This window comes from Protomyctophum bolini (genome assembly GCF_963924005.1).
Source record: "Protomyctophum bolini genome assembly, chromosome: 15".
In the NCBI taxonomy this organism is placed as follows: domain Eukaryota; kingdom Metazoa; phylum Chordata; class Actinopteri; order Myctophiformes; family Myctophidae; genus Protomyctophum; species Protomyctophum bolini.
In genome coordinates, this window is record NC_137876.1 from 31100286 (window position 1) to 31123131 (window position 22846).

The 22846-nt window shown below is 41.9% G+C and overlaps 2 protein-coding genes across 4 annotated transcripts in view; both read right to left on the bottom strand.

Annotated features, from left to right (window-relative positions):
- Positions 1 to 22846, bottom strand: part of nin (ninein (GSK3B interacting protein)) — a 33133-nt gene that overhangs the window by 7085 nt on the left and 3202 nt on the right. For 2 of the 3 annotated variants that reach the window (XM_080783563.1, XM_080783565.1), the window contains exons 2-25: positions 20964 to 21176; positions 19414 to 19510; positions 18810 to 18982; positions 15955 to 16000; positions 15582 to 15757; positions 15263 to 15409; positions 14982 to 15149; positions 14123 to 14259; positions 13508 to 13648; positions 13150 to 13324; positions 12733 to 12843; positions 12485 to 12574; positions 11581 to 11716; positions 10807 to 10928; positions 9546 to 10657; positions 5690 to 5788; positions 5391 to 5460; positions 5116 to 5283; positions 4911 to 5027; positions 2429 to 2575; positions 2074 to 2253; positions 1754 to 1873; positions 1105 to 1209; positions 332 to 421 (exon numbers count right to left, since the gene is read on the bottom strand). In XM_080783563.1, the coding sequence (XP_080639689.1) occupies positions 332 to 421; positions 1105 to 1209; positions 1754 to 1873; positions 2074 to 2253; positions 2429 to 2575; positions 4911 to 5027; positions 5116 to 5283; positions 5391 to 5460; positions 5690 to 5788; positions 9546 to 10657; positions 10807 to 10928; positions 11581 to 11716; positions 12485 to 12574; positions 12733 to 12843; positions 13150 to 13324; positions 13508 to 13648; positions 14123 to 14259; positions 14982 to 15149; positions 15263 to 15409; positions 15582 to 15757; positions 15955 to 16000; positions 18810 to 18982; positions 19414 to 19510; positions 20964 to 21155 (4119 nt within the window). In that variant the 5' untranslated portion in view covers positions 21156 to 21176. The remainder of the gene's footprint in view (positions 1 to 331; positions 422 to 1104; positions 1210 to 1753; positions 1874 to 2073; positions 2254 to 2428; positions 2576 to 4910; positions 5028 to 5115; positions 5284 to 5390; positions 5461 to 5689; positions 5789 to 9545; positions 10658 to 10806; positions 10929 to 11580; positions 11717 to 12484; positions 12575 to 12732; positions 12844 to 13149; positions 13325 to 13507; positions 13649 to 14122; positions 14260 to 14981; positions 15150 to 15262; positions 15410 to 15581; positions 15758 to 15954; positions 16001 to 18809; positions 18983 to 19413; positions 19511 to 20963; positions 21177 to 22846) is intronic. The other variant, XM_080783564.1, reaches the window with a different exon arrangement.
- On the bottom strand, positions 6841 to 9473 carry LOC308329158 (uncharacterized protein; the record flags this gene model as incomplete). Its single annotated transcript, XM_080783363.1, has 2 exons — positions 6841 to 9136; positions 9466 to 9473. 2 exons carry the CDS (start codon positions 9471 to 9473, stop codon positions 6841 to 6843), a joined length of 2304 nt encoding a protein of 767 aa, XP_080639489.1.

Genomic DNA, 22846 nt, shown 5'->3' on the forward strand with positions numbered 1-22846 from the left:
CCAAAGAGCTGATCAATCACCCAATGACATAATGAGGCTACAGTAATATGAATGAGAAGCATTAATCACATTTGATGAGTGTGATTAATTATAGTAAAGTAGAGTATTTGTCAGTATATGGGTTTGAGACAACAACAAAGCAGACCTGGGCAAATAAAAAAAACATTAAAACATTTAAATGAGTGTTTTTATGTTTTATATTGTTATTCTGAATAACCTCAAACTATGTTCCATCACTGTGTGATGGACAACACCTTTCATTTTTGTATTTCTTTTAATGCATCTTTCCATTTTTGCCCAGTTCTGCTGTTGGTTCTATTCTACACTGTACCTGCATGTTGTCATCATCTCCACGGTGCTGACCTCTTGGTACTCTGTGAGGTGATGGTGGCAGCATCCCAACAAACTGAGACTGCAAAGTCTGTAGACAATGGATGACAGAATAGTGAATACATGTCATAGTCCGGCAGTAGGGGTTGTGGAATGGAGAATTTGGTATATAGGGCTATATCTTGCACCACCCCTTAACCCTTATCCCTAAACTAATTTGCCATGTTTTACTATTTAAAAAAAACCTTTTTAAATAGTTCAAATAGCCGATCTACAAGCTCACAATGTCTCAATGTACATCGGCTAGTTGAACTATTTTAAAATGTTTTTCAAAATAGTGGAGCCCATAGTCTTTTATTGGCCTAAAATATTGTCTATACATACATTCATGAATTCACTTGCTGACCGGCTGTCAGTATTGAGCAATTCTTTTTATAGGGGTTTCTTTTGACCCTACCATTAACATCCTGTATATGGCAAAAATGTCAAACTTTCCTTATGCTTTAAGTAGCATGTGACGTCAAAATAGGGGGTTCCCATGATTCTGAATCCATTCCAAGCATTAGTTCTGCACAAAAAACACTCCTTGGGCTAAAAAGAGCCATTGCCACTTGCCCAAAATGTGCTAACCTCATCACAAATTGACCTCATCACATTTGTCATGACGGTGTGTTTTTTGTGTTGATACGTGTATCAGGGCCAATCCTGGTGCATCCTCAACATTAAGAATTGAAGGCAAAATGACAAAGTAGGAGGTTGTGGTGCATAACTGACCTCTAACAGTTGGGAGGAGAGGTGGGCCATTTGGACCTTTAGAGCTTCATTCTCCTGCTGCAGACTCTCAACATTTCCTTCGCCAAGGAACTGAAAACATGTACACTGAAAACATCCAGTATGGTTAAAAAAAAGTTTAAGTTTGACTACTTTAACCACTTACAGTAAACCTTCTATACTTAGTAAAACAGACCTCAGTTGGCTCTGTATTGTACTGTAGTGGTGAGCTTGTAGATCTGTTTTCTGTACTTAGGGTTGAGTGTCTCGCTCAGTGACACCTCATTGCCGGGGCTGGTAATCTGGTATCAAACCTGATACTTTCTGCTTCCCAGACGGGCTCTCTATTCATTTAGCTATGGCAGCCCTTTTATGAACAATGTATACGTGTATTGTGTATGTAACCCATGTCAATTTAGATCTTAGCATTGGCTAAAAAAAAGTCACACCCGTGTGAACCGAGTGTCGCAATTACTGATTTAGAAGGCATTTGTAGAATCGACCTCAGGTCTTAATGGGTTAATATGCAAAGCAATTATAATAGCATCCAGATGAAGTTCTTGTTATAAGCACTGAATTAGACATTAAAGACAGCACACACTATTAATGACGACAGAAGTATGTTATCTGGATAGATTTCTACAGTAGCTACCTTGGTCAGTTCCTTCTTGTCATGTAGCTCCTGTTTGAGAGCAGCATTTTCTTGTTCCAAGGCCTTGACCAGCTGTTTATGTTGCTTCAAGGACAAAATGGTGGCCTCAAGTTGTCGAATCTTTGGACCCACAAAATGAACGGTTGATTATACAGGCCCATGATTCCTGATTAGTAGTCATTTCCTTGTTATTCTAAACCCACAGTGACACCATGGTATTTGTCATACATCCAATTGCGATGAGTAATTCCTAGTCCACATCAAACAATCATGATTGGTAAATTGTTTCCCTCATATTCAATATGGAGGGCGAGGCTCACCTTGTCCCTGGAGTGAACAAGTTCTCCTTTGGTGTTACAGACCTCCACCTGAAGCCTCTCGCTTTCCTGCTTCAGCAGCTGCTGTTCCTGCTCCTGAAGTCGAGATATCTTCTCTCTGAACAGCTTTTTGTGCTGACTCTGGAAGCCACTAGAGTTCAGGGTCATCTCCAGGACATGGTTCTGAAGCAAAACCAATAGAACAGTTAAGCTTACTGACAGAGAATGAATGATCTTTCCTCTTTCAGAGACAAAAGATACTTTTTTAAATCATGGGAGCTTCTTTTTTCTGACACTTGGATAGCTTTATACAAGGAAATGAGAATTCCATAAATGATTACGCCGTTAGGTAGCTTACTTTATCATTGGCATTCTGCAGCTGTTTGTGTAGGGAGAGGACTTCCTGTCTGAGGGCATCCTTCTCCTGCTGGATCACACGCAGGTCTGACTTGAGACGGGCATTCTGAAGGTTGACAAGTTGTACAGTTTCCTCCACTGTCTGAACCTACAGGAGAAAACCACAAAGAAAGTTGAGACCAATTTCCTCTCAGAGTTTTAATTTTAGCTTGTAATTTTAAATACCAACTTGAGAGATATAAGTCTCATGGGGGCCAGAATCTTTTTTTTCCTTTCACATTTGTCTCCCAGTCAAGTCATTATGTCAATTCCCCACAGACGAACTACAACATGGTCACTATTGCTGCTAACCCAGACTTGTTGCTCCGGGGATGGTGCAGACAACAACCACATATCCTCTAATACAGGGGTTCTTTGGCCATGTCTTGCGACCCCCGCCCTGCCCCCAATACAAATTGACTGCTACCTTAATAATAGAGAAGGAGGAGTTCCCAGGAAGGCGCCCAGGGGGCCGGGCCGGTTCCGAAACGGTTGAGAAATGACAGAGTTACCATGTGGCGGTCCCTCTACTGTACCCTCTACTCTACAGTACTGTAACTGTATTGGCAAACCCGAAAGCATCATATATACTGTGTGCGGTCTCACTAGAGATGAGACCCCACACATGGTAAGTGCGTTGCTCCTCTCACCACAGGCTCTGTGTGCGGTCTCACTAGAGATGAGACCCCACACATGGTAAGTGCGTTGCTCCTCTCACCACAGGCTCTTAGGAACGGTCCAGGAAACGTCAGAGCGACGGAGTATATCGGACTGTACGATTAAAACAAGGAACAGGAGTTCCATTTCCACGCATCTCGCTGCGGGAGGAAGGCAGCCCGCCACAGCGACGGTGACGCGGAAACTATAATAATAAGGTCGGAAAGAAACCTGCCTGTTATGATTAATATTATATTGAGCACTGGCTGGCATACAGTCGCTCATTTGACTCGCTGAGAACGGCCTGAAGACTTAAGCTCTATCGGAGCTGAACCCCCGCTATCGGGAGAGAAGACCCGCTACAGTTAAAGATAGAGACCGATGATGTCACCCGAAGCAAGGGAACCTTGTCCCGTCTTATCGGGTTAAACAGAGCCCTCCAGTGAGGAGCGTGCTATAAGAGATTGTATAAACTGAATTGAAATCTAATGCTCTGTTCTCATCCTCCTCCAGGCTGAGGAAAACGCCTGTGGAACAGACATTTGTGTGGAATATAATTTGCCCAGAAACCTATGTGGGGTTTCTCCTTTCTGCCCGTCATATACTTTCCTGCTGATAAAATATAAAGCTGTTTGAAACTGCTGCAATTCCCTGTCCAGCCTGTTCCTGACTGTTGTGGGTCACAGACACTCCACAACAGTCAATACGTGCGTGTGTTTGTGTGTGCGTTAGGTTGCGCACAGGTGGTGAAAAACAACTATGCTGTTTTCATGCTCATACCCAGCCAGGCCCCCACCCAGCCAGCCAGCCAGCCACCCACACACATAGCTCCGTAAGGGAGTGGTTGCACCACTCAAAAAAGAAAGAACCTGGGGGTCACGAACCCTGAGGGGTCGCTCGTGACCCTACCTATAATATACCTATATTAGATTGTTATCACCATGAAACTTCCCCAATTGAGTACTTACACGAAGACAATGATTTTGTATTTTTAAATATGCAAATGAGGCATTATGTAGGAAAGTGTGCAAAAATAATCGAAAATATGAAAAAGCTACTACTGTGGAAGGGTTATCATGTATTCATTTACTTGTATTGATCCTATAAACAACTTAATATAGGTCTAGTTTTTCCCACCAATATTGGAGCTCTGGCTCATGGACTAAGAACCAAAAAGAACTGAACCAACCGGTGGAAAGGGGGTCATGGAGTCACCAGCAGATCCTCCTCTAGTATTCTAGACTAGAGTAATATCACTCCATAGACAAATGATATGGGGTCACCATATTGATGCCAATATTATTTTGTAAAGAAATTTGCATCTGTAAAATAATTTGTGCACTTGTAAGACAGATTTTGTATCCGTTAAATCCGCAATTCATATTTTGTATTCCTTTGAAAAAATTGTGCACTGAAATTTGTGAAAAACATAATAATCCACTGTTTGTTGGGGCTGTGCTTTCCTATGTATAAGATTATAAATTATACATTTAGCTATATATCCATATCTTGTCTTAAAACAACCACACAATGGCGAATTGATGAATTCGTTATTTTAGTAGCCTATATTAAATAAAATAGAAATACATAGGCTATATGTTTGTTAAAAAATATTAATCTGGGCCTATATTGTTTAAAATAAATTAATCACAAAATTGCAGTGGATTTAGCATAATTATGTATTTCATGCTGGTTGTCCGTAGAATTTGTACAGTCAGAGTTTGCACATCTTAACTCTAATGGTGCATTGTATGTATCCATTACTGTGCCATTAATTCAAGGCTTACCTTCTCTCTGAGGGCACAGAGCTGCTGTGTTAGTTGAGACTTCCTCCCCTCCAGGTGGACTGTGTCCTCCAGAGCTTTGGTCAAGTCAGCCTCCAGGGCAGACACACAAGCTGCCATCTAAGACAGAACAACCACTAATTATCTAACCACCACAACTACCATGACGCCACAACAACTACAATGATATCGCGCTCTATCGTTTTACCTGGGTCCTTTCTTCAGCAGGTACACTCTCTCGCAGCTCAGCTTCTTTTATCAATTCAGCCAGCTGGTGGCTAAGTGTCTCCACACTAGCAGAATTCTGTGCATTTTTCTCTGACAGCAGTGCATTCTCTTCCTCCAGTTGCTGGCTCCGGAGATATAGACCTGAGATCTACACAAGCAAGGATGGTTAGCACAACAAAGGGGAAATGAACGAAAACAGAGCGAAAGCTGAAGATGGAGTCGTGTTCAAAGCTTAATGGGTCACTCCTTTCTTACCTGTTTCTTGAAAGTCTCTGCCATCTTTTGTGCAGCCATCTTCTCTTTCTTGAGACGTTCCAGTTTCTGTCTAAAATTACAGGACGAAGCCAAGGAGAATGTCAGTTAAGATTTAATATTAAACTAAACATTGTTTGTCCTGATGAAGGTCTAATGACCAAAACGTCAATCTAGTAAAGAGCTATTTTTGCAAGCTCCAGACAGTGTGCGGAACCCTTTCATTGATTTTATTACCAAAGTTCCCCTTTTAAACTAAATATTTGAAAGGCTATTCCATGTAACAATATTTTGCTTCTTACTGCAAATCGACATAGGCCTCTCTTAAGTCCTCTTCTTTGAGCGTAGCGATCTTATGTTGGAGGACATGGTTTTCTTCAGCAAGACGATTTGTCTCAATTCTGAAAATATTAGGTCAAGAAGAGAACATAATGTATTGTTAATACAATTGAAATAGTAGAAATCAAAATGTTCCATATTGTCACTGTCAGGTGTAAACCTTGTACGTTACCGAAATGGAAAACAGAACCTGTGTTCCATGGATCAACTTAGTTGATCCATGGAACTTAGCCACAAGATCTTGTTAATACTTTATTGGTTAAATATTTATTTAGAAAAAGCTAAAATCGAAGATCTACAAGCTCACGTGTCAAAATGCAGTATAGTCTTGTAGATCAGCTATTTACACAATAATGTTGTGTAACACTGTCATACAAAGTATAAAATAGGGCATTCATTAAAAAAAGGTGAAATACAAGGTTGCTGCCTAACGACTATACAGTATATATCGTTGCCGTCAGGAGGAAACCATCTAACTCCATTTTTGAGGTTTTTGATTTGCTTGCATAAATCAGTGCTATTGAACACCCTATACATCTGTGTGTTGTTTCGAAAATATTGAACTAATGGAAAGTAGTAAAACACGCTTTGGACAAAAACTCTCAACTCCATTGGACCCTCAAACTGTCTGCTAAAGCAATTCACTCTGGCCTCTCCGCCTCTCGTGCAAGTAATTGACAATATATAAAGTCGCAACACCAACTTTGATGAGGCAGTATTGCTTTTTTTCCTCCAAAATATAAAGTTTTATTAATTTCCTGAAAAATGAACATTTTGGAGTTAGGTGGTTTCTTCCCGACAGCAGAGATATTACAATGAAAACTGATGAATGTAAAAACAGAGGAAGTGTGATCTACTCCACCAAATGCCTACATCACAGTGAACTGGGGAGCTTCTACATTTACAACACGCACTTAAAAAGGTGATCCGTTATAGGAATTAAGCAGTTAAGCAGCCATAAAAGTGTCACATTGAAAGGTTTTCAATGCCTGAGGAAGTACAACAGCAGCACTACATTGTGCTAGGAAAGGGTCTCAACGAGCAACGCTTGACGAGAGGGAAGGGATCACAGAGGCTACTGCTAGGTAGGACGGGATCCTAGTTTTTCTCCAAGTTACCTATGAGACTGCATGCTCTCAGTTAACGTCAGCGACTTGCCCTGCAGCTCTGTGAGCGCGTTGCGAAGTTTGCCATTTTGCTTCTCGAACTCCACACAGCAGTCCTCCAGGTCAGTCACTGCCTGGATCTTGGCCTCCACGTGGCAGTTCAGGTCCTGGTACGAGTCAGCTGTTGAGGTCTCAGAGGATCTAGATGCAGGGTCTTGAGGCATGTCTATAAGGATTTCATTATGCCTCTCCAATTCAGTGACCAACTCTGACAGCTTACTGTTCTCCTCTCTCACCATGGCAATCTCATTTACCAGCGCAATCTGCTGATCCTGGAATGCATGGACAATGTGCATTCTGCTCTCAAGGTCCAGAACCCTCTCTTCTAGTTCACAGTTCTGTTTCTTTAGTTTGCCATTTTCCTGAACGGAAACGTCATATTTAAGCTGGAGGCCTGCCATCCTTAAGGCCTTTATCTCAAGCCCTTTGGTCTGCTCCATTATCAACAGCATTTTAACTTTGAGGTTATAATTTTCCTCTAATGCATGGTTACCAGCTTCAATCTTCTCATTGCTGTGGGCCAAAATATTCTCTAATGTGTTAGTTTTCTGTTGAAGCAAGTCTGTTTTCTGGTGCAGAAGAATGTTTTCTTCAATAGCCTTGCTATACAGGGCTTGTAGTGTACCTAGAGAGCATGCCAGCTGTTCACAGGGGCCATTGAGATTCTGAGGTTCAAGAGACTCGGGGGAATAGTTGTTTTGCTCATCAGCAGCTTCACTTGAGTCTCTCTCTTCTTCACTAAGTAGTTCAATTTCAATCCCTTCATAGTGAGATTTGTCTGGTAAACAATTTATCTTACCATTCGCCAGGAACAGTTTATGAGGGTCACCTGTGGCCTGTGGAGCTGAGGATTCAATAGCAGTCTCATTACATCGCTCCACGTTATGGGAAGAACATTCATCTTCTTCAGCTGGGCCTTCTTGAGGTTTATTGTCCTCATCACATGATTCATGGGCTACATGATTCTCACAGTCAACTACAACTACATCTTCACCAGCGTTTTCATTTTCTAATACCTGAGGCAAAACCTTAGAGGAACTGCCATTATCTTCGTTTTCAACGTCTTCCTCATCTTCAGCATCCACATTATGATTCTCTGGAACAGTGTCTTGTGGGACATGGCCATCTGATGGTGGACATAAGTCTTCTTCATTTGGGTGTTTAGCTTCGACCAGAGTTCGAAAACACGATTCACAATCTTGTTCATCTCCTGCACTGTGTACTCCACACACTTCATTTTCACTTTTCTCCTCAGCACAATCGGTGTTTTCAGGACCTTCTTGTATTAAATCAGGTGCATCAGTTATCATCTCTGCGTCTTCATTCCCCCCCCGATCTTCAGCCGACTCTGAGGCAGTGGATACATACTTGTTTAGCTCACATTCAAGCTCATTATTTTTAATGCTCAGAAGGTCTCTCTCTGCAATGAGCACTACTCTCTCATTCTCTTGCATCTCACAGCAAGACAGGTTATCCATTAACTTATCCTCAATGACAGATATGTTTTCTAATAGCTCTTGCCTCTCAAGATCAAAGTCCTCCGCTGCCTGTTTAAGAAGCATCTCGAGCTCATCGATTTTCATTTTTAAATCATCACACTGAGTTAACAGGTCAATTCCCTGCTCAATCTGCTTCTCAGATATAGAAAGTGCCTCTTTGTATTTTCCATCGAGTTCTGACAGGCTGATCTGAAGTTCTGCCCTCTCTTGTTTAAAATCTTCCACTGCTTGGTTTAGCAGAAGCTCAGCCTCAAGTGCTTTCCTGTCAGACTGGGCCAGGAGTTCATCTTTGGTCTTCAAACTGTCCTGAAGCCTGTTGTGGAGGTCATTCAAGTGCCTACGCAGCTCTATTTCTTTGGTCTGGGTTGAACTGACTAAGTCTTCTAGCTCATTTTGGAGCTCCTTGTTCCTTGTCACAAGTGCTTCCATTTCCTTTTTATGGCTGCTCTCTCGTTCCTCTCGTTTGCTTGCACTCTCCTGGATTACGGCCACTCGCTCTTGCTCCATGGCTTCTCGCATCAGTGTTCTTTGCTCCTCTGCCTCCTGGAGGGCCATCTCCATCTCAGTCTCCCATTTGTGTTTCTGCTCTGTGTGGTTTTCGGAGAGAGTCTTCAGCTCGCTCTGGTAGTACTGTTCGAGCTTCAGTACGTCAGCTTGAAAACGCTCAGTAACAGACTCTTGTTCACCTGAGAAACGATCTTCCACGTCTTTGATTTTCTTGGTGAAGTGTTTCTCAAGTTCCCTCCTGTACAGTGTTAATCAGTGATAGTTATGGGCACAGTTGGCAACAAAATTAATTAATTGTATTACTATTACTTACACAGAATGATTTGAATGTTACACCTTTCCTCAACAAAATATTTTAGCAGGCAAAATGGCATAGGGCTGTGCAATGACAAAATATCACATCAAACGACCTAACGTCACCAATAGCCGTTGCACAATAATATTTCACACAGCAAGAAACAATGTTAGGGAAGTGTGAAATACTGTGTGCCAGAAAAGCATGCACACAAAGTGAAAACACACAAGAAGTGATCCCTCAAAGTGTGATCTGTGAACTTATCTCCATACCCAGGCATGATTGTGACGTGGATAAAATGGACAGGACAATGACATGGATTTAAATGATTTATAAACATCAGTACTCTCACCTCTCCACAGCAATGTCCTCTCGTAGTTGGTCCAGCATACCACCCAGTTTCTCCCTCTCCTCACTGTGCTTGGCAGTCAGCTCCCGCATGGCCTCCCGGTGGCTCTCTTGCAGGCGAGCCTTCTCCTCCTCCATCTGCAACTCCAGCCGCCTCTCCGCCTCCTTCCTCTCAGCTTCTAGGTTCTCCCTCTCCTCCTTCAGTTGATCCTGGAGCATCTGCTCATAACTTTCCTCTAGTTGCAACTTCTCCCCCTCCCACTCCTCCCTCAGCCTCCCCTCTCTCTGCTCCTGCTTCAGTCTCTCCTCAGTCAGTCTGGTGTGCATCCTGTCCTCGTGGGCCTCCTGAAGCCCAGCTAGCTCAGTCTCCCACTCCTCCTTGAGCTTTCTCTCCTTCTCCTCATGCTCTTTGAGGAGTCTCTGTATCCCCTCTTCCAGCTCAGTCTGCAGAGCCTCATTGCTCTGATCCTTCATCAGTGCTTTCTCTGTTTTCCACTCTCCAGTAAGCCTCCTCTGTAGCTCCTCATGTTCTCCTCGAAACCTCATACTCACCTCTTCTAACCTGACCTTCAACTCTTCCTCATGACTTTGTTGCAGTTGTTCTTTTTCTCTTTCCCAGTCCTCCAATAATCTTGCCTGCACATTGGCCCTCTCTTCCAGCAGTTTGGTCTTCTGCTCTTCAAGTGTGGCATTTAAGAGCTCTTCATGTTCCTCATCTGTTTTATTGAGCGCCAAGGCGTGTCGTTCCTTCAGCCGCTCCATCTCAGTGTCCATGTTCACCTCTATCTCAGCCTGATGGAATTCCAGGGATTTCAGCTGCTCCTCCAGGTCTGCGATATGGGTATGGGCCTCCAGTAGTCGCTGGCTAAGGTTTGCAACTTCTTCCGCTTGCAGGTTCTCTAGTTCTTCCCTCTCCTCAGCCTGCTTCTGTACTACGTTGGTCCGCTCCAGCTCAATTTGTTCTAGCTGCTTCCGTAGCTCTTCTTCGTGATTCTGAATGCCAGCAATCTCCTGCTTCAGTGCACGGACCTCTTCCTGGTATGGGAGTGTTATAGCAGCCTTCTGCTCCTCGTGAGTTGCCTGCTGTTCTTGTACCATCAGATCTAATTCATTGACCTGGAAACATATGTGGAGGAAACAGCTGATCAATCAAATAAATATCAGTTAAATTGAATTTAAACATAATTTCTGTTGTTTTATCACTGATGAGTGTATGTAAAAAATAAAAAAATAAATAAATCGTTAGATGGTCCCAATGAACTCGCCTTGCTTTCCAACTGAGCCCTGAGATCCTCCACCTCCCTATGATGCTGCTCCTTCAAATGCTCTAGCATTAGTTCTGCCTCGAGTGTCATGTTAAATGGCTGTCCATCCTCTGAGCCAAGACCTGTAAATAAAGCACAAATATAGCACTTAGAATGAGGTAGCACTAGTAAAAGGTACAATATGTTCTATGTAAACCTCATATACTACAAAACATATTTGTGTGTGTGTGTGTGCATATACACACACACACACACACACACGTGTAGCACAGCTGTGTGAATCTTCATATGACCACCGCGCTCTGACTATACAGTAGGTGCGCCACCCGTTCAAAACATATCAAAATAAAGGGTAGTGGGTCGCACACACCAAGACTGCAGTTCAAATATAGTTTATTTCATATTTGAAACAGATGGACAAACGTTTCGGCTATCCAGCTCTCATCAGTGTCACACGCATACGCATTATGTATTGGTTGGGAGAGGATACGATATGTACAGTACTGTGACCATACATTTTATATAGTCATATAATATGAAATGTTGCATCTTCCCCAGGCCGGAATGTTCAGGATTATGTTTTCGTTCTTGTCCATCTCTCTCTCTCTGTGTGTGTGTGTGTGTGTGTGTGTGTGTGTGTGTGTGTGTGTGTGTGTGTGTGTGTGTGTGTGTGTGTGTGTGTGTGTGTGTGTGTGTGTGTGTGTGTGTGTGTGTGTGTGCGCGCGCGCGCGTCTTTATAGCACTTCTATGATGTAAAGTAACAATGAGGCCTACCTGGGTCTGACTCCATGCCAGGGCTCTTGCTTTCCATCTCTTCTGAGAGTGGTTTGCTACACAGCTGAGGAACACGGCCAAGACTGTGGAACTCCTGCAACTCTGATTGCAACTCATCAATACGGTCTTGCAGTTCCTGCCAAACAAGAATACCCTCATGTGCAGTTGAGTATATGTATGCACTCTATGTACAGTATATAGCCATATGCAAAAGGTGATTCCCTCTCATGTACACTTGTACAAGTCATATACACATCGTCGCTGTCGGGCAGAAACCTGGTATCGCCTTTTTTTTCTCAGTTTTGTTTTTTACATTAATGCCCTACTTCATCACACAAATGATGTGACACACAAAAGTAGTGAAAATAGCAAATCTACACAACCCATAGAGTATTAAAAGGATAGAGACTGATCTGGCGCGAAGCTCCGCCCCCTCCGGTATTCATTTCAGTGGAAGTTGCTCAGTGGCGTTTTGAATCACCCGAGCACCCGAGTCTATTTCCGCCTTTTTGGGCGCATTTCCGCATTGGACCACCAAATTTTGGTGGTCCAATACGGAAGTGCAACCGAGCGCTCAATGTTAAAGCCCAGCTGCACAGGGTTTCCTCGTCATGAATCCACGGCAGCCTGCAGTCCTTCCTATTACCACTAGGGCCCAGCGCTTCAACGTCGGAGTGCCTCACTGGCCCCTTGACACAACCGTGTAGAGCTATGCAAGGACCTAGCCAAGGTTTACACCAGACAACAACAATATGTATACAATACTGAATATGTAAATTATATATTATTATTCATTCATTTAATATATGTTTTACATTATTTCTAATATACAAATAGTCATATAGTTCTAACATTAAGCATAATTTGGTGAAAAGTAATCTCTAGGTGGAATGTTTATAATTACCCTGCATTGCGCCTCATAGCTGCAGCGTAACTGTTTGATGCGTTCCTCCTGGAGGAGGAAGTCTGCACTGCCTGGGTCCAAGTCCCCAAACTGGAGATCAGAAATTTACAGTAGGCATTTTACACCAGGACCATTAAGAGAGAGGATATTCCAAGAACACAATATACCCACAAAACACAACATACTGTAAAGCCATTAATTCATATTTATATACCGGTATGCACAGTCAAGACCATGTGGTACAGTACCTTTTCCTTGACAATTTTATCCAAGTGTTCCTGGAGTTTAGCGATTTGATCATGTGCCTCCACTAGTTGCTCAGTGCTGTCCAGCAGCTCCATTTCGACACGTCTATTATCCTGAAAACCATGACATCAAAATCAGCACTTTCAAGTTGTAGGTTATATAAAGTACATACATACTTAACCCTAGAACGTTGGGGTGATTTATTTTTTGGTGACATTTCATAAATATTAAAGAAGAGTACCTCAAATTGTCATGTGTACTTTAAAATAGAAAATATATTTAGATGAGAATGTTTTTTTATGGAATTTATTATATATATTATATATTAAAATAACAGGCTACCCAACGTTAGCGATGGTGTGGCAATTATGAACATTAGTGTTCTAGAGCAATTGTTTGATATGATTTAGCCAAAAAACCTTAACAGCTATGGAAAGGTGGTCTCTGAGGAAGGTTTCATCATCCCTGATCTTCTCTATCTCTGTCTCCAGTTCCTCACGCTGCAGGCCAGCCTGCTGCTGAATCTGATCCATCTCTTGGATCAGCTCTGACCTCACCACTGCTACCTTCTCCTTGTGGTCCTGCTCCAGTTTCCTGTGTACAATACTGAGTCATCAAAAACGCTATAAATTGTGCATTAAAGCAATAAATAATAGTAAAAACAACTGCAATGCTGTAATGTTAAAAAAAAAAAAAAAGAAAAAAAAGAATTGCCTGGCACATTGAGCAGCGCGCACATATTTTACAATGGATACTTGTGAGAGAGAGTTAGCCTACCTGAGATTGAGGGTATTCATGTGCTCGATGGCAGAGTGGTGCTCATCCACCTCAGCCGCCAGCTGACTCTTCAGCTTCTCTGCTTTCTCCAAGTCAGATCGAAGCTTCTCTTTCTCTCTGAGTTCTCGGTCTACACGCTCACTGAGAGTTAAACGCAACAAGAAACTAATAGTTTATAAACAGAAATATGTGAAAAGGCATGTGTGAGCAAGAATAAAGCTTTTAGAGTCTTTTAAAGTCATCATGATGATAAATACAAATGTAGTGGATACATACATATTCATAGTACTCTGAAGACATATTTCCCTACAATATGATACATTTCCACAGCTCACTGGCCATGGTTGTCATTTAATATAATCAATCAATCGCAAGACATGGCGAAAGCATTTCCGGGGGTCCCCAGCCAAAAACATTGAGAACCCCTGTACTATTTGATTACAAATTCCCACTCTGAGATCAAATACTATGAAATAATTATGCTCTTATTTTGCTATGCTATTTTCTGGTTGCTATTTGTCCATAGTCTTTTCATGTTTTGTTTGTACATATTCTAGCAACAATGGGATCATTAAAACATTTTTAGAAACATTGCGCTCTGACTCTTGTACTCACAGGAGATGCCTGATCTCTGCTTTGAAGCTTGCCAGTGCTGCCTGGTGAATCCCATTCTTGGTAACAAGCAGTTCATTCTCCAGGGCCATAGTTAGCTCACATAGGTTCAGTTTTCCATCCAAGCTGAAATCCAAGGCCTACAAACAAAAACATTTGTCATTTTAGTTGTATTATTGTTCGGTTTTCTTATTTTCTTAAAGCAGCACAGCACTATGTAACCTTTTAATAACTATATAGCATATTATGTCCCATAAGATTATAAGCAATTATAAGCATCTATAAATAATTATATAGACTCAGAGGGGTCCCTGCTAGGGGCTTTACAGGATTTCTTTGTATAGGGAGGACAATGAGTTTCATTTGGGCATTCGAGCTCCAGTGTCACACAGGTAGAGACGTCAAACACGCAAGAGAAGATTGCCTATTTATCGACCTGGGAACTGCCCGCCACTTACATACTGTGTCATTCATAGCAGCCATAGCAGACCTACAAGCTCACAAGCTAATAATTCTATTATCTATTATTACTATTGGGTTTGGGTTGCAATTGGGTCCAAGTTTGTTCCCCTCCACGTCTTTCTGTGTAAAACTCATGACCGTGCACGGTGCAGTGCACGGGCAGACAGTCACGGTGCTAACCAAGGACATAGATAATCTTGGGTAATGAAGCCAAAGATATTGGCTGCCATGTTATCTTCTCTTAAATCAAATAATGCACTTTCAATACAGAACACATGGGGAAGGGTTATGTCGAGATTTTCACGTCCTTACAATAGAATGGTAGCAGGTGAACTATTGGCCAAGTTTCCCTTTCAATGTGCAAATAAACAAATTCTAAATATACAAGAGTACACAGTACCTGAAGGATTTCAGTACTGTTTTCGATGCCCTCCTCCATCCAGGCATCTAGGATGTATTCGACAGGTATGTAGCCAGTCCCATCATCCAGTGTGGAGAAGAGACGCATGCCTATGGTACCCGTCATAGCTGAGGGAGTGACAGTCCTGCGTCCTACCTCATCAAAGGGCTGCAATTGGAAGAATCTTTCAGTGAACTCAAAATATAACATGGATAAAGAATGAGTTTTCACATCTCATCTGAAATGTTTGTATTATTATATTCAATACAGTAGGAGCTTACCTGTGTTGAGTGGAGTCTTTTAAACTGTCGGTAAGACGTTGAGGCTGAAGTTGTAAGTGGTGTACTGTGGCTCACCACCCTGGTAACAAACTCCTGAACAGTCATGGCTCCATCTCCACTCAGACTCTGAACTACAGCACCAGTTACCTGTTATCCAGTTACAAAGATCTGACCATTAACACTTAAACATTTGAAAATAATGTTTCAATGCTTTAAATTCTCTTTTCTTTTGCTGAGAAGATATCACATTTAGCATTTTCTAGGCAAAATAATTCCCCCTCTCAGTTGTGTGAGAAACCGGGGATAGAAATCTGCTCACCTCCAGTCCCAGGTAATCACAGAGGCTGAGCAGCTCATTGTGACTTGCACATCCGTCCCATGGCAGAGCCAGCATGTCACAGGCTTCCCGTATCCTACCCTCCAATTGCTCCGACAGAGGCACGATGGTACCCTTAGGAGTGCTCGGTTCATCAGGATTCCAGAGATGCATCTGGCCTGTACACACAGGGTGAGAGAGTCCATCATATAATCATAACATCCCTAGTTTGATTCTGACTGGATAATCCTAAAATCAATTTTCCCAGACACAACAGTTTAAGGCAATGTTGGTGATCTTTTGGGAAATACAGTAAGTCGAAGTTTGTTTAAGTTAAACACCCCCCCCCCCTTTTTGGAACACAAGTCTGACATACCTTCTGCTTCATACTCCTCTGTGTTCACTTCCAGAGCATTCCAGCGCTATGAAAATGCAGATGAAATATGAGAAAATAATTATGTCGAACAAAAGTGTCTTTATAACAAATCTCTTTTGTAGACTACCAAAATGACTGCAGGTCAAACAAAACACACAATTATTTAGTGAGAACCAGTGAGAAAAATCACCACCTTGAAAACAAAATGGTTTCTCATGTGACTGGTAGTCAGCCATTTATAAAATCAAACATGTTTTTAAAATTGGCCACGGGTGAGAGCATTTGGGGTTGCGCTGGGTCTTAGACTCAGACAAAAAGCACAAGCAAGCTATTGTGATGGCACGGGCCCCAGGGAGGGTGAACGGAGCAGTCAAAACTGGGAATGGTGAATATAATGGACAATTAACATGTGTGAAAGACACACACTTCTTTCTGTTCTGTTAGTTGTGTTGGTTGCTAATGATGGCTCAATTCTGATTAAATAAATCATAGTTGGTGTAGGAAAGTTATTTAATTTACATATGTGAATTGTGGTTTCATATACTGTACATACACATACATGTATAGGTCAGAGCTTCATAGAAAGACAGAGGGATTAAAAAAATAAAGGAATGCATGGATATTCTTCATCCTGACAAGCTTTTTGGAGATGTCGTTTTAGCTTTGTATGAAGAAAAAATATATTAAAAAAAATTAATGACAGATACTAACAACTTAGTCTTAATGGGTTCAAATAAACGTCTCTAATGTTTCTTCTTGATTGAAATAAATGTTCATTCATGTGCACTGTCCTGGAAATATATTAATAAAGTAAAGTAAACATGCACTGTGCTTGCAAATATGAAAATAGGGAGCAGTTTAGTGACCCACTGTAATGCAATGGGTCAGTCTCAGCGTAGAGGAATCCATTGTTTGGTGAGGGAAGGGGGGTGATGAACAGATGGGTCTCTTCTAGACTAGAGGCTATAGCGTGTATAGGCATCTAGGAGGGCGTGGGGTGGCTGCTCATTGTGTCTCCGTCAGACTCCTTGACTAGCTTTCTCCTACAACCCCCTCACCCCACCCCTTTCGATGTAAAGCCCCTCCTCATGCCTCTCGTCTCCCCACTGACCCATCCCCATCTGCTGGTCCCATGGGCCACACATTGTTTAACCCAGCCTTGATTTCTCAATACCAAGACACGCTTCATTTCAGTGCCTCCAAACAGTGTTTGCCTTAGTTCACATCTGGGGTATAGAAAGGGTGTGTGTGTGTGTGTGTGTGTGTGTGTGTGTGTGTCTCGCAGGTGGAATGAAGGGCACATAATACCAACACATCCATCCACATACGACGTAGACCCCTGTGTCTCTGACCAGTTGGTTGCTTTTGTTGACCACTATTAATCCTCGATGCAGCATACCATTCAAACACTGAGCTTTCAATGGTTAAAGACTTCAGTCATTGGCGGCCTGCGTCGCTGCAAGAAAACCTTTATTCTTCAGTCCACAATGGCAGATACGTCCAAAAATGCACCTGCCCTTCCACTATTCCATAAGCCATTTATGTGTTTCAAACACAATAGAAGTGATGGCTGGTGGTTAGGTGCCAAAGTGTCTATTCTAATGGGCAAAATAACCAGCAACAGCAAATGTTTACCAGTATTTGACTGTTATTTTCCCCCACTCTAGTTTCTGTTGTACAACTACACAAATATGGGTGTGTAAAATGGGCCAAGAAGACATAAACCTTAGAAGTTAAACAACCGTTACAACGGAGTGTCTCCACCAGCAGTGAGAGCAGGATTATCCAAGAAAAGGACCTTGGAGATCAAGCTGAACAGAGACACCATGCAGAGAGCTCAGCAGTGCATGAGCAGATTCACTACTGTAGCAGTGCTACACACACCTTCACATTTAAGCTGATGGAAACGTGCCAAGCAAGCCGTACTTAAAATACTAGTCTAATACAAGCTATGGTGATCTGGGAGATTCATATTAAGGTAACCAAAACATTCACAGGTGTGGTCCTTTCTTATCACGTGTCCGTTATCGAGGCATTGAAGACCCCTAAAGGTCTGGAATTTAAAGTAAATATACAGAAGGTCTAAATTGAAAAACTGAAAACAGAGCTTACAAACAAATATGTCAGCCTTCATAATTTCAAGAACAGGAGATGTGTGATCAACAACCATAGTCTCAATTATACAGACACTTCTTTGATGGTCTATCTGATTCCCTCCCTCATCAGTCCTTCAATCTTTTACATTATATGGCCTACCTGGACATGACGATGATAATTGATATAAAACACTGCACTGTTGCCTTGACCACCACAGTACACATATGATGATCAAAGTTCACCAAGTAACACCATGGCACTTAAATACACAATACCATGGTATGTTAAACTGACTTAATCACTGTACCACTGGCATCCCAGATGCCACTGTAACATTACTCCTTGAATGTTATCATGATGGGACTGTCTGTATATAAAATAGGATAGAAACAGACTGCTCTATGGGCAACCAAAATGTAACACTTTGGTTCAGGGTTAATTACCTAAAGGATTTGAAACAGTGATGTTAATTTATTTACAGCACAGACAGACAGCATAAATGACAGCACTGTTCTACAATAGCATGCAAAGAGTCAAGTGAAACATGGCTTGTTGGGACTGTATACATAATATTTTAAGAGCCGTCCTGTGTATAGCACTAAGCTGATTAGCTAAGAATAACACCTTTGGGCTCGTTGAGAAATAGAATACAAGCAAGGTCAGCAAATGAAAAGGACAATATCGATGTGTTGTATGTGTTGTTGTAGTTTGGTTCTGGCAAAACATGAGAACATTTCAATAGTCTGAGCTGAACCCACCTCTCGTTTCCTAGGAACAGCAGAATAGTCCTCTTCCGGATCCTCCTCTCCTTGAACGGGGTTCACGTTGGTAAGCTCAGTTAAGTCTGAAACAGGCTCTATGAATTCTGGGGTGGACCGGCGACCATAACGCTTACTGCCCTTCACAAACTTTGGCTGAATCACAGGCGAATCTAAAAACAAAATTGGATGGAATAGTGATGATGAGGAATGAGGATTAAGGGAGTCTAAAACTTCTTAGAAGTCCATTAAACAAACAAATAAATACAAAAACCCCAATATGCTCTTTGTCTTTGGAATGTCAAACAAAAGCCAGGGGCAGAACCATCACAGTGTAACCAGCCGCTAAATGGAATTGGTTTTGTGCCCGAGCGTCTGGATCTGTGCCTCAGTATATAGATTTATGGCTGAATCAGCATGGTAGCTGTTCCACCAGTTCAGCCTTGACAATAAGCCTTCTCAGCTTGGATGACATAACACCTCCCCAAAGTAAAATAAAACTGAAACTACCATGAGTTATAGACAAGATTAATCCTATGACTTCCTGCTCTGAGTCTGTGCTTGTTAATACAGGATTTGTCGAGTATGGACCACCACACCTTACCTGGTTTAGGCAAGTCTTCTTGCCGTTGCGGTTGGGGTGCTTCGATATTCGACGACAAAACCACAATCAGTGCATTCTTGAACTGGGCAAAGTCTACCTGTAAGGAAAATAAATGTTTTTTAACTTTCATAACCATCATGAATGAGAGAATTCATTATACATAATTATTACATTGGTGAATTTTGGTATGTGCAGCAAAGCAAAACATAACTAGAATAATAAAATCCTTCAAATTCCTAACATTGGATGCAATCCCCCTGGATGCAGGGTGGAGACTGGGTGTCCCTGAGTGTCTGGGTGGGGGTTATCCAGCAGGAGGCAGAGCGGGGAGGGAAGGTCACACTTCTCAAGAAGCAACAGCTGTTAACCCTAAATATGGAGATTTTCTTTGTGCGTCAAGGTTGGCGGCTGCTGGATTTACGTGAGGGTTTACTTTTTTTTTAACTTCATTGTTGGATGACAGTCCAAGCGAGATGATCACTGCCCCTTTCCTAACATTAACAACCCCAAACCAACCCCCACGTGGAGGCCAAGGCAGAGACAATAGCCATCCATACGCATGCTTGCAGACAAAGAGATACCGATTGTAAGGTTCTTTAGAGTTTACTAGTCTTTTTTAATAATAGTGCATCCTTCCACTGAAAGACGAAGTATCAAAGATCCAGTACATACATGTACAACGCTCTGAACATACACTTAAGTCCATTTGTAGTCCATATTAGTAAAAGGGGAAAAGATTTATGTGGAGCCCTCAAAGAAATGCATCAGTGAATGGCCAGTTGCAGGCCTGGTTGTCTTGACGACAGACACCTGTGATGAGGGATGATGGGGCACTCCTCAACACGATGGCTAACAAAGCACTGAAAGCTTGGAGACTAGGGATGTTAATAGTTAATGGCCGTTAAGAAATCAATCAATTAAACTGAACAGTTAATAATTCACTTTAATTAACATGCCTTTGCATGTGATGCGACAGACAAAACAGTGCAATTTTTATTTAATTTCATTCTTTATACACAGATGCCATTGCCTGGCCCTGTATCGCAAATGGTCAAATACATTTCTTTCTGTATATCAGTGTAGATTTTTATTTTAGACATTGAGGGAAATTAAGATTCACCGGTTTTAAAAAAAACAGCACTTATCAACTAACTGGTTAATCAATCAATAAGGTTATCAAAACGTATCAATTATCACTTAATCAATAATTCCCATCCCTACTACAACAAAGACCTAAGAGCTGCAGTGCCTAACATGGGCCTCAGCCAAATTCTGGACACAATGAATACCCTGAACAGTCACATTCACATGTTGAAATATGAAACGTAACAATGAGCCAATATTCTCTTTGAGCAAACTATTTTAGTTCAAAGACTGCAATGGACCTATTACTTGAATTTGTACAATTGTATGAATCACGACAATGTGTTTAGACGAGTAGAGCTGCACCATTAATCATTTAGGAGTCGGGACCATGTGATTTCATATTCAACCGGAAGAAACATTAACCATGTGGACAGCGCATTGCAGAGCTTTGGTCTTAGTCTTACCCTGCCAGTGAAGTGGTCTTCATTCTGGATAAGGGCCTGGAGAAGGGCAGGGGTGGCATCGCCCAGGTAAAGGGACTGGCAGAGGTCAGACAGCTCCTCTGGGGAGAGTGACCCAGTACCGCTGGCATCGAAACTGTTAAAAACTTCTTTTAGGCGCTCCTCATACTGGTCCTGCTCTTGGGCGTCATCCATCCCCCAGGACAGCACCCTGCCCTGAACAGGAATAACATGATGAAGACTGAATGATAAGTTGGTTTAGACAGATTTTAGTTAGTATTTAGTAGACTAGCTTGTGCAGAGCGACTTATGTTGAGTTCAAATCAAAATAAAGAAAGCTTAAATTCCAAGATCACCGAGTAAATCATACTAAAGACAACACGTAAAGCAAGAGTAAATTCCACAGCTCAGACACATCAAATCACAGTTAATAAAGCAAGCCACTTACAAGCAGGATAGAAATGTCCATATCAAGAGCAACAGTTCCTTGGGGCACCCTCAAATGTGACAGACACAGTGTGTTTGATCTACTGCCACATTGCATTGCAGTGGCATTACTAGGAACAGAGCGAGTAGGGAGGCTTTCTCTAATCCAATTAGTACGATTAGACAATGTGGTTGAGACTTGAGAGGCACCCTGGTAGCTCACCTGTCCCTGCCGGCTGCCGCAGGTGCCTGGGGTGTGAATCTGACCTAATGCCCGTTTAGTACTTGACATGCCCTCTCTCTCTCTCACGCCTTTCTTGTCTGTCTACTCACTGTCAAATAAAGGAGAACTGCCTGGGTTCTATGTCATGATGCGTGACATAGAACGAAAATAACAAAGTAAATTATAAATCAGCCATTATACTCTTTAACTCTTACCTTTCATTAGTAAATAGAAAAAGTGCCCTTCTGAGGAGTGTGTGTGATGTTTGGCAAAATGTTTAGGAGGCTACTCCTGAAAACTTTAGAAGCCAATGCCAATTGTAGCCAATCAGGATGGATTATGAGAAATCAAACAAACCTGTCTTCATAACATGACTATGGAGATCATGTGTACTGATTTGCGTGAAATTTGGATCTGAATATATATTAGAAAATGTGTTTTACATATGTCGGCCTCCTGGTGGCGCTATAAAGAGCAGATATGAAAGATTCCAGGCAAAGGTATTTCCTTGGCCTCTAGGGAGTGTGCAAAACTGCATACAAGGTTTTACACAGATCGGTGCAGTTATAGGTAAAAACACTAATCGGCCAGTTATAGCGCCACAATGAGGCTGAGTTGAAAATGTTCAAGTGGCATGTCTTCCTTGGCCTAGTGGGAATGAGCATGCAAAATTTCACAGAAATCACTCAATGTGTTCATGATTCGCAGCATTTTGTTTGAAACGGAGCATGCGAACTTTGGAAGCCAATCTTAGCCAATCAGGATGGAAAATGGCTTTAGAGAGACTGTGTATCAATTTGCATGATGTTTGGACAAAATATGTAGGTGTACTGTCAAAAAAATGTTTTGCACAAAGCGGCCTCCTGGTGGCGCTATAACAGGCCAATGTAAAAACTTTGGGGCAGAGGTTCAGCTCTGGCATTCAGGAACAGACGGAGTGCAAAACATATTCTCTCCCCATTCCTTCGGCCTGGTGGAGACAATAATATGCCCTCAGACACAAACATTTCTCCAACTATAATATATAGCTGAAGTATATATTTCAGTTGTGGCTTTTCTCTTTTGATCTTTCTAGCATCAGAGAATATTGTCTGGGGTTGTCTCTATGTACTCACCCCAGTGACCCTCGGTCTCCTTAATGCTGGTTTGTAATACTCATTACAGTTGTGAGAAATGATAGTTTGAGAAGACAAGACAAGTATAATAGTGAAATTCAGTTATGAAATACAAATTTGAA